Consider the following 12,042-nt stretch of genomic DNA (forward strand, 5'->3'; position numbering starts at 1 on the left):
TTTGGTGCTTCAAATATTTCTCTTTCCACAGATACTGTCTGACCTGCTGAGTATTAACAGCATGTCTGTTTTTACTTCAGTTTTCCAATGTCTGCAGTTTCTTGCTTTTGTCTTATTTTGTTGAACTGTACCAGAAAAAAGTCTGAAAAAGCTGTAGGATTGTCATATAAACACAACCTAAACCTTAAGTCAACTGAATCTAATCTGGCCTCTGTGCCATTCATGGTTGACTTTAATGTCCATTGTGCACTAGCTTCAAAAGTGCCAATGAGAAGTAAATGCAACCTTGCCAGCATTGCAGACATCCTTAACAGAAACTTAATGCATCAACCTCACTTGATTTGATTATTAGTGATTTAGGTAATTTACAAATACATACTGGTTTAAGGTCTCGATGAGCATAGCCCTCACTATGAACATAAGCTACAGCTGATACAATCTGTCGGAAAAAAATTCGAGCTTCCTCTTCTGATAAACGGTCTTTTGCGATAATGTAGTCAAACAATTCTCCACCAGGGCAGTACTGGAATAAAAAGGGATAGAACATTGAGTACAAAGATTTTTTTTTAAGAAAGCATGCATGCAGATATCAGTTGCATTAAGTGCTCTTGAAGCATGATTTTACAGCTTGATTTTTATGAACGTTTGCGGCAAGATCATCTAATGACTGGTGATCATTACAGATGCTTGCCATCAGGATAATGCAGTTTCCTCCAACATGCTCCCGTGAGCAATCTTACAATAGGTGTAGATTCCCAGCTTATTGGTAAAGCCTTTCTGACCACTCGTGATTGGCTTTGCCCCGAACAGTCTTGATTGCAGTGAAGGACCACACATGGTTCACTTGTTATTGGTGTGGTCAAATGGGCAACAGAATAATGGAAAAAAGTAATCTAGGAGTGCAGGACACTTGATCAGAGACTATCACAGGCTTAGTCTCAAGTCCAGACACTTGGGACAAAGGACAGGATAGTCAGATGGCCTGAATGCACGAGTGTGCCTCCATTCATTTAATACTCCAAATGCATCAATTCATGCGAGTGCTAGCTGGATTGCCAGTGGCATGAGCCACCTTCTGATGCATGGATCAGTAAATTTCACAGGGCTGACGAGTTATAGGAGACCTCAGCATTACAGAAGAAAGCTGTTGGATTTGCAGGTGGTTGTTCAGAAGGTGATCAAAAGTACATTCTCACCATTTGCCCATCCTCCAAATGAGAGAAGCCTGATAAGTACAAGCAGTTACAAGTATAACTACCAGCAGGCTATTGAAAAATATGCTCTTTGATAAACTGGATATGCCTTAGGCAATGGAATAATTTGCATTTGAGTAACATCTTTAACAGAGAAAAGATTGCAAGGTGCTTCACAGGGAATGTTATCAAATGAAACTTGACAAGCCAATTAAAGAGATATTAGGACAAAGACATATTAGGACATATTAAAAGAGATAAAAGTTTAAAAGAGCATTTTGGACAATTGGTCAAGGTTCATAAAAATTTAAGGCGGGTATTTAAGAGGTGAAGGCAGCTGAAGGAACTGACATGAATGCTGAGTGATTAAAATCAGGAATACACAAAAAGCCAGAATCAGAAGAATTCTAAGATCACCAAGGATCGTATGGCTGGAAGAGATAACAGAAAGGGAGGAATGAAGATGTGAAGGAATTTGAAAGTTCAGATGAGAATTATTAAAAATTTGCAGTTTCAAGACTGGAAGACAAAAATCAGTCATTGAGACCTGGTGTTATGACGAACAGAACATAGTGTGACATAGGATACAGGTCACTCCTCCTTACAATAATATTTTGAGGAAGCCAGACATCGTTTATTGGACTGGAAATTGTGATTTGTAACAAATAAAAAGTGAAATGTTCTTGACATTCATTATGCTTTCAGTTATACACATAACTTAAAGTCATTGGATATCAATTATAGGAGGGTACCCTCTACAGGGGACCCTGTGTCTCTCTTCAACTGGGATGGAGCATCTTCACTGGGATGAGATGTTAGATATTGATTCCTTGTTATCTGCTTCTATTGAATTCAGTGGAATCAAATTTCAAACGTAGAGGACAATCTGTACACTCTATACTATCACATATCTTAATAGATTTGATTGAGGACTAAATACTGGCCAACAAGTCTGAGCATTAAAGCATGTTCATCATTTAAAATTCAATGTTAAATCTCATTTAGAAAGTGAGACATCAAGGGATACAGTGAGAGACATAGGCAAAGGCAAGAAAAATGCCCTGCAATAATTAAAATCTGAAGGAGTGGGAAGTTGCCAAGTTCTCTCAAAACCAGCACTACAGCTTCACTGGTGGCACAAAGCAGAAACTGCACCACTTTGTTTGATCAAGCTTCAGCACAAAGGCATTCCTTACATAAACTCGCTGATCCCAACAATCTGAATATCTAAATGCTTTGAATTGTTTTATACTAAATATATAACTACAATTTTCATAGGCTCCTGATTTCAAAATTTATTCTGACAGAGCAGGTAGAAGCAGAAATCAAATACAGGAATTGGAAGTACATGCTAGAATTTAGACAAGAGAATTGGGAAGTCAATAAACAAGGACGAGATAGGAAGAAATGATGAGGATCTTGTATTGTTTTCACATTACTTTGAAGCAAATGTTTTGTTAAGTGTGGGGATGGGGAAAGGGCAGGGGAAAATATATTAAACACCATTCATCTAGGTTTGGAATGGAATTCAAATCACTTCCTTCATTTTTCAGCATGTTCATAAATAAATCAAACTTAAAAATCAGAACTTATTGAGATTTTAGGTAGAAACTACATGATTTTAGTTCTTGGTCAGATGGTTACCTCCATAATGATGAAGATTTTATTCAGCGTCTCAATTACATGATACAAACGACAAATGTGCTGGTGACTTAAATTCTTCATCGCTTCAATTTCTGTTTGAACACGAGGCAGGTCTTCCTACCAGACAAGGACAAACACAATCAATTGACTTAACTTGAATCCAGCCTGACTGAGGAGGTCAATATTAAAAAGGCTCTAAGTAAATAAGTAGATAATGTTAATGGGTTCTAAACTTTGAAACTCAGTATGAATATCAGTCAAACCTTCAGGCATTAACGACAACAGGTTCGATCACCCTTCCACTATTTTTCTACAAACTTACCCCAAGTGATTCTTTGTCCATTATCTTCACAGCAACTTTTTCCCTTGTCAGTATGTGACAAGCCAGCTTTACTTTAGCAAAGCCCCCTATAGTAGAAAAAAAATCCATGATTTACTTGATACTTCTCCAAGGCAAGTAAGAATTACATTCATAGCATTGTCCCCCAGAAAACAGTAGTTTTAGAAAAACCAGTAGCAAATGCCTGGATCATCTTACCCACTTTTGAACTACCCATTAGAAAGGTTACTTCCCAAGTATTTTTAGAATGTCTATCTCCCATGTTGCAGCACATGGCTAAGTTTAAAATTTCATACCCACTAGTTTAGAAGCTAGGGAACAATGGAACAAATGTGGGGGGAAGAAAGGACTAGGGTGGGGGGAGAAAAAAAAACGAGATCACAGTGATAATGGGGACAAACATATAACCTCAGCATGGTTACAATAATAGAAACCATGACCATGTCTCTCACTTCTTTGGAGAGGGAAGATGAAATCTTGATGGTTCAAGAAGCTGGAGAGCAAGGGAAAGTTGGGGATGGGGGTGCCATCTTCAAGAATTAGTTTGCATAGTTTCTGCTTGCATGTACAGATTATGAATCTCTGACTATAATATTCTTTACTCTGTGCAAAGACTTCTCGTAAACCTAGATTACCTATTCCATTGTAATCAAAAATTAACATTGGTTTACATTGAAACCTTCCACTTCAGCATCATATAGAATATTTTCTTTTATTTCTGACGCAAATACCACAGGCTCCCTCACTAGCTGCAATAGTCAAGATACCGCAAGCAAGGCAGCCTCGGGCTTGGTCTTTGTAGAATTCCTTAAACAGAGCTGAACAGTGATGAAGCCATTATAATTTTCATCATTATTTCCTTATTCCTAAACTGTGGAACAAAGCAAGGAGGAAGGAGTCCAATTAAATCATCAGAAATCCACATGTTACTGAATTATAAAATGTAGAATTATCAAATTGGAATTGTAGATTTGTTACAGCACAGGAAGAAGCCATTCAGCTTATTGAGTAGATGTCAACTAACTACTTTAATTCAGAGAGAATGGCTAAACACCAAACCAGAAGAATGGAATAAACTGACAAAAGAAAAATTTACACATGATCCATTCTAAACACCAATGAAAAGTTGCCTAGTAAGGAAATATCCCGCCACCCCATTTGTTCTATCTTGCATTCCTTTCATCTCTATCAAAATGTCTATTTCTCTGAAAGGATTACAGCTTGCAAAACTTCATCTGTACTAGAGTGATACTAATTATCTACAGCCAGAAACTTCAAAAGAAACATTTTTTTCAGATTGAGTTATTTGCCTTTGATCTCATACTTTTGCTTTTATTATAGGTAGCATGATCATTTGAGTTTTAGATTTAGAAGTTTGCTCAGATCAACGATAGTCAGAATAGGTCAATATGCCTTCTGTGTGAAGGAATTGCCCAATTTATCTTCTAGGTCAAAATAAGCTACAGCAGCACAACATCAGGATGTCAAATTTTAGTTAAATGTATTAGATATATTTAATAATGTTGATACTTTTAAGTCTGATCAAGGGGGTGTTTATATATAATCTCCAAAATGTTCTGGATCCATGGAAAACTGTCTAAAGCTTTAATGTCTCAGCTAAGACATAAGAATTCATAGTGTGTTCCATTTTAGACAGGTACTGGATGAGAACCATTTGGCATCTTCAGATCAACTTAAGGTTCAAGTATTTTTTTTAAATGAAGACAACTGTTTATGAACTTTAGTTTTGCTGGAATGCACAAGTTAACTATGATGACAACTTGCCCATTTTTTCCCCCTCAAACAATCCAGCTCCACCAGTTTGGGAAAATACAATGTGATAACGTCGCCTCACAACTGGGATGTTGTGAATATCATACTTAATAGCATTCCCATTAACCAATGAAAGTAGAGTGAATAACAATAAGAATACACTGAATTAGTCAAAGTAGATGAAAGAAACAAAAGGCAAATTGACTACCATGGACAGGAAAGGGGGTAAATGTTTAAACAAAAGCCGCTGACTGCTACCAGGTTGTTTGGGAATTTTTATATTTGTCCTTGATAAAGTTAATTATGGGAGAATCACAGGAGGTCTGTGAAATGCACAAGCTTTACCAAGTACTGTAAAACTTACTGGACCAGCAGATTTTCTGGACTATTGGATGTTAGTCCTATTAATACCCTCATGTGCTTTTAATTAATTTGTTTATTTTTTAAAAATGTTACACAATAGTATAATAAATTCTCCAGTGAACAGGGCAGGTTTAAAGAGAACACAGCAACTGGAAGCTCCACTGTGTCAGATGCCAAATCAATCCCAATTTTCAAACTGGGACATCAAATTATTGGAGTTTGACTGTGCTGTTTCCTAATATTTTCTTAAACATACATAAATTATGAAACAACTTTGCCTACTGAAAATTGCCTTCTGACACAAAAGCCTATACAGATTACAAGAATGTCAAGGCAGATCATTTTTGAGGGAAATAAAAACCCTCAGAGCAATTCACTACCTGCTGGAGTAATACACCGCAGTTTCATTTGTTCCCTTTCCAGACTGCCAAAAACACATTTCACGTCAGGATATCACTAACAGTCTTTACTTCATTACTGGCTCTAAATTTCTGCAGCAAGGTCAATTCATATGAATGTGATAAATTCCACAATCACACAAGACGGTTAGAAATGAAATTTCAGTTTTGGAGCAACGATGCAGTTAATGGTAGAAATAGAAGAATTGGAAATTATAACATACCTTGTAACATATTGGTGGACTTATTGCAAACTATCATGGAAGGCACCATTAATCTCCCATTTTCTGGGCAAATTTTGTGCTAATATTTCCTTCCAAAGATCATGTTTCTCCATCACAGGAGGCAGTATAAATTTTGAAACCATATTACCAGGGACCCTAAAAATGTGCATAAATGTAAAATGATCAGCTGTTGGAACCTTGTGAGTAGTCACTGCCTAAAACCTACACAAGATTACTGTATGGATGAAGACAGCCAAATGAGTACATTTCAGTTTTATTTTTGCAGGTTGGTAAAGATATTTGTAAAGTTGCCAGGATTTTGAAATGAAAGCATGCCAGCCAATTCACTTCCAGTGGTAATAATTCACCACCTAGAACTGAAAATACTTTAAAAAAAAATCACTTGAGATATGGAAGCCACTGACAAGGCCAGAATTTATTTCCACCATCCTCAATTACCCTCTTGAAGGGCAATTTTCCTCATGTGGAGAGTTTTTACTGTTTGTGTCATACTTGATACACAGTTCACCCATGGTGTGCCAGTGGTCAAGGAAGTGAATGTTCAGGGAGGAAGAATGAGTACAAGTGTGTGCTACTTTATTCTGGCCAGCATCAAGCTTCTTGAGAACTAATGGAATTGCACTCATGCTAGTATGGTGAAGTTGGAGATAGGGCACTGGTTGGTACTTTTGTGCCATGAATGTTGTTTGCCGTTTATCCATGCCTAAATCTTGTTCAGGTCTTCTTACAAATGGTGGAAAGACTGAGTCACTTAACACATGATAATGAGCCTCTGAACAGCACTTCCAGCCACATTGTTTAAATGGCTGGTCCAGTTAAGGGTCTGGTCAATGGTGTTGGATTAGGGTCCAGACTGTAGTTTTTTTTCAAAATAGTGTTTTCCTTGTAGTTTTAGCTTTCTTTATGCTTGCTTATGTTTGTATAATCACCTATTTGTCTGTAAACCTTTAGTAACTTGTAGTGTATTTTGTGCTATACCTCTGTACTTTCATTGTCTGCAAAGCTGAAGTGCGACTCAGTCAGTACCCGTTCACAGTTCAGACCAGTTTTCAGTATCTATACCAGTTCAGACCTGTTTTCAGTATAATAAGGAGAGCATGCAACCAAGTTCCTTTGTTACTTCTTTGCTTGCTGATACAGGCCGACTGTCTGACCTGTACTATGATGAACATCTAATAAAATGGCTGTAACCACAAGATGTTTGCCTCATACCAGACTTCTGAAGAACCTTCTGGACAATATCACCTCCAAATCTAACAATGGTGACTGTCCATGATGTTCTTGAGGGCTTTTAATGGCACATGGTTAGTTGGAGATGGTCACTGGTTGGTACATTTGTGCCATGAATGTTGCTTGCCATTTATCCATGCCCAAATCTTGTTCAGGTCTTCTTGCATGCAGACACAGACAGCATCACTATCCAAAGAGTTTCATATGGAATTGAACCCTGTACAGTTAGCAATAAACATCCCCCCACTTCTTCCTTATGAAGTAGCTGAAGTGGTATGCTTAGTACACGGCACTGAGGAATCCTTCAGCAATCTGCTGGGCTGAGATGATCAACTTGTAACCACAATCATCTTACATTTGTTAGGTTTAGCTCAAGCCAGTGGGAGTTATCCATCGATTCCAATTCCATCAACAGGGTTATAGATTTAAAAACCCTCAATACTATTTATTTGAGTTCCACTATTCTTAAACACGATGCAATATTTTTTGGGAACACTGCTGGAAAATGTTACTCAAACTGGCCATGGGAGGGAGCTGTGTTAACAGAGTTACAAACATCACATTTTTCCTGGTAATTTTCTATATTCTGGAAATGCTCACAGTACAGTGTTCACTGTGAGCAGACAACACGTTAGGAAATGGTGCTTTTTTTCCCCCAATAAAACAGAACAGCCTGTGCAAAAATAATTGTCATTTTCAAGATGCAGAAAAATACAGGCATGTCCCCTTGACCCTCTCAAATTTTTATCAATGCACCATAGAAAGCATCCTATCTGGATTCATTATGACTTGGTATGGCAACTGCTCTGCCTGTGACCGCAAGAAATTGCAGGGTTGTGGACACAGCTCAACACACAGAAACCAGCCTCCCCTCCATGGACTCCGTCAACACTTCGCTGCCTCACTAAAGCAGCCAACATGATCAAAGAGCCCACCCACCCCAGACATCCTCTCTTCTCTCCTCTTCCATTGGGTAGAAGATACAGGAGCCTGAAGGCACATACCACCAGACTTAAGGACAGCTTCTACCCCACTGTGATAAGACTATTGAACAGTCCCCTTATACAATGAGATGGACTACAACCTCACGATCTACCTTGTTGTGACCTCGCACTCTGTAGCTGTGACACTTCACTCTGTACGGTTATTGTTTTTACCTGTACTACATCAATGCACTCTGTACTGACTCAATGTAACTGCACTGTGTAATGAATTGACCCGTACGATCGGTTTGTAAGACAAGCTTTTCACTGTACCTCGGTACAAGTGACAATAGTAAACCAATACCAAGATGGACTCTGGACCTCACAATCTACTTTGTTGACCTTGCACCTTATTGTCCACCTGCATTACACTTTCTCTGTAACCGTAACACTTTATTCTGTATTCTGTTATTATTTTACTTTGTACTACCTCAATACACTGTTGTAATGAATTGATCTGCATGAATGGTATGCAAGACAAGTTTTTCACTCTACTTCAGTATGCGACGATAATAAACCATTTACCAATATTTGCTTTTCCAAAAGGTTCCAGAGATTATACCACACGACTGAATATCCACAGGGACCTTTCAACCATCTCACTAAAAAGCTGGTGCAGAGAAAACAAACCAGGAAAAGTTGCTGTAAGTGACAAACCTGTTGCAAATATAAAATTCAATCCCATATCAATGGAACAAAGTGTAAAGGCAGATGGGAAATGTGTGGAAGTTCTGATATGGAAATGTCATTTCAGCCCCTTCATTCCACATTTACCCTCCACACAAGCACAGGGTACAAAGGTGAAAGGAGAATACTACCAGAAATAGAAATTTGATAAACACAAGCACTAGGTCCAAAAAAAAACTACTTCAGAAAAGAGTCACTTGGGAACATTCACATGACCTAAGAAATGAGTGACACAGAAGGAAACCATTCAACCTATCATTTTCGTGCTAGCCAAAATTGACTTTACATTGATTTTACTTCTTAATTCTTGGTAAAGAGACCTGCAGGTTACGACTCTTGTGCTTCAGATATTCCTTAAATGTAGTGTGAGTTCCTGCTTCCTCCATCCCTTTCAGGTAGTGAATTCCAGACTTCCATCATTCATTGCGAAAATGAACTTCCTCTCAACCCTGCTCTGTTCCTTCCATTAATTTACATCTATGTCTCCACTTATTGACCTTTCTGCCAAGGGAAATACATCTTTTTTTACTCTGTCTAGGCCTCTCCTTTTTAGAAATCCCAATTAAATTTCCCCCTATTCATCTTTGTTCCACAAGATACAATTCCACATTAGCCACTCCACATAACTACATTTCACCAGCCTGGTAACAACTTTGTAAAGCTCACATGCACATCCTCTAGTGCTATAAATCTTTCCTGTTGTGTGGAGATCCAAACAGTACACAGTACTCCTGTTTGTGGACTCCAAGATTCCTGTTGTCTACACTTTAGTATCCTACCATTTGCCTTCCCCAAATACATCATCTCACACTTCTCTAGATTATATTCCTTTTGTCATGTTGTGCCTACCTAGCTAGTGTATTTCCAATACTTAATATTCTTCCTCCTAAAAATCAATGTCTATTTCATCTCCATCTTTCACAGAGACTGATGCAAAGAATTCATTAAAATTTATGCCTCCACACTCAAGTTGGTGCTCATCTTGACAGGACCTACCCTTTCCCTTCTCATATTTATAGAAAACCATAGCACATTCCTTACTATTCCATGCCAATATATTTTCTGTACATCCACTTTAACTTTCTAATTTCCCCTTGTACTTTCTATACCACTTCAGGCCATCTGCAGTATTTACACTTCATAGTATCCTACATTTATTATGCCCTGTTTGCTTTCCCCAAATGCATTACCTCACACTTCTCTAGATTGCATCCCTCTTGCCACTTGACCAATGACCAATATTTTGGTATTGGCCATTGGGTTCCTTTCTTTTGCCTTTATCCTCCCTTGTATGCTCCTTAACATCCATTTGTTAGGCCGGAGTGCAGAACTGGGAACTCCCTTTTCTTCTTTTAATAGATGAATATTTCTTCTGAACTTTTGCTGTTTTCTCGAATGCTCCACTCAGGCACTGATACTCCTTCAGTGCTCCAATCAGACACTGATACACCTTTAAGTAGCTACTTCCAGTCCACTTTTGAAAAATTATCTCAGAGTCAAGTGTAACTGACCTTTTATAAAAGACCTAAAGTCAATAACATTGGCAACTTAAAAATAAGAACCCTGGCAAATCTCCACACTGATCACTTTAAAAAATATATACATATATATATAAAAAAGTCACAATTTACATGCCAGCTGAAGGATATTTCTATATGAAGGATAAATTAAATCTATAAGAATTCAAATGTATAGCTCAATGAAAAACACAAGTTTTTCTTTGGAAAAAAAAGCATACTGGCATAATAGCAAACCTGCACAATATTTTTCAGTATGTGTTCCTATAGCCAGAAAATTGTAGGATCATTTTAAGAGCCAAATTTAAATAAGGTATACCTGCACCAATAGTTTCCTGTAATTCATAGTGTTTAAGCAGCTCTTCGTAATCAACAGCCATAGTAGAGCGTCAATCTGCACCTGGAATATTTAAAAGCATATTAGAATAGTTCCAAATCTACTGTATATTCTACACATTACAGGTTGTCAATATCCAAAAGGAAAACTATAGGAAGAATGGACAAAATCCTTTAAAAGCCACTTTACTTTTCAAAATAAGCAATTAACCACATGATTAACATTTAATGATCTTAAAACCTTGATCTGCTCTCAGTGGAATTTGTACCCACAGATTCTGTCAGGTGAAAGTGTTAATGCAAAATGAACACAAACAAATGACTACTGTGAATAATCTGTGTTACTACAGCAACAAATACTAATGTTTTAATATACTACATCATGTTAATAGGAGCACTACAGAGGTTATTGCAAAGATTTATGGAGGGTGTTGCCAGGGATAGAGAATTTAGTTTTCAGGAATGATTAGCTAAACTGGAGTTGTTTATTCTGGACACCTTGCAAGGAGATGTATAAAATTCTGAGACACAAGAGAGACTGAAGATGCTGGAAATTTGGAGCAACACACGAAATGTTGGAGGAACTCAGCAGGTCAGGTAGCGTCTATGGAGGGAAGTGAACTGTCAACATGTCAGGCTGAGAGTCTTCATCAAGACTGGTGAAGGGTCTCAGCCCGAAATGTCAACTGTTCATTTCCCTCCATAGATGCTGCCTGACCTGCTGAGTTCCTCCAGCATTTTGTGTGTTGCTTATAAAATTCTGAGAAAGGTAGATGCAGAAAATATGTCCATCCTATTCACTCTACCAGAAAGGTATATATCCAAGGAGCAGATTTACAGTTATCAGGGTGATTAGGGGGTATTGACAAAAAGAAAATTCACCCAAATGGCAAGAATCTGCAATTCATTGCTTAAAAACATAGGAGGGAGATGACCTCCCAGTGTACCAAAATCTAAAAAGCCAAGGTAGAGGTGGAAGTCAGATTAATCCAAATTTATCATCAATACAGATAATAAAATATCTATGATCCACTTTGAATCAGATAATCTTGCAGCACAAGAGATAGTTATTTAGCTCATTGCACCTCTGCTGGCTTTTTGAAAGAGCTAACAAATTATTCAGTCCTTGCTCATTCCCTAGAGCCTTGAAAATCTACATTCCTTTTGAAGAGGATTTTTTTTTTAATTCATTTATGAGAAATGAGAGCTGATAGAAAGACCTGGAGGGGAACTAAGAGGTGTGATTCTATGCCCTGTTGATATTGAATGCCATGGGAATATGGTAAGATTGTCTCTCATTGGAGATAGTGAGACACAAATGTCAATATATACC

At 37.7% G+C, this 12,042-nt stretch overlaps 1 protein-coding gene across 4 annotated transcripts in view; it reads right to left on the reverse strand.

Moving 5' to 3' along the window:
* The window catches only part of melk (maternal embryonic leucine zipper kinase), an 80,079-nt gene that overhangs the window by 57,143 nt on the left and 10,894 nt on the right, over positions 1 to 12,042 (reverse strand). For 3 of the 4 annotated variants that reach the window (XM_052019105.1, XM_052019107.1, XM_052019104.1), the window contains exons 2-5: positions 10,693 to 10,773; positions 3,160 to 3,245; positions 2,838 to 2,954; positions 380 to 523 (exon numbers count right to left, since the gene is read on the reverse strand). In XM_052019105.1, coding sequence (XP_051875065.1) covers positions 380 to 523; positions 2,838 to 2,954; positions 3,160 to 3,245; positions 10,693 to 10,753 — 408 coding nt within the window. In that variant the 5' untranslated portion in view covers positions 10,754 to 10,773. Of the gene's footprint in view, positions 1 to 379; positions 524 to 2,837; positions 2,955 to 3,159; positions 3,246 to 5,935; positions 6,027 to 10,692; positions 10,774 to 12,042 lie in introns of those variants that run through there. The other variant, XM_052019106.1, reaches the window with a different exon arrangement.

This window comes from Pristis pectinata, chromosome 7 (genome assembly GCF_009764475.1).
Source record: "Pristis pectinata isolate sPriPec2 chromosome 7, sPriPec2.1.pri, whole genome shotgun sequence".
Classification (NCBI taxonomy): domain Eukaryota; kingdom Metazoa; phylum Chordata; class Chondrichthyes; order Rhinopristiformes; family Pristidae; genus Pristis; species Pristis pectinata.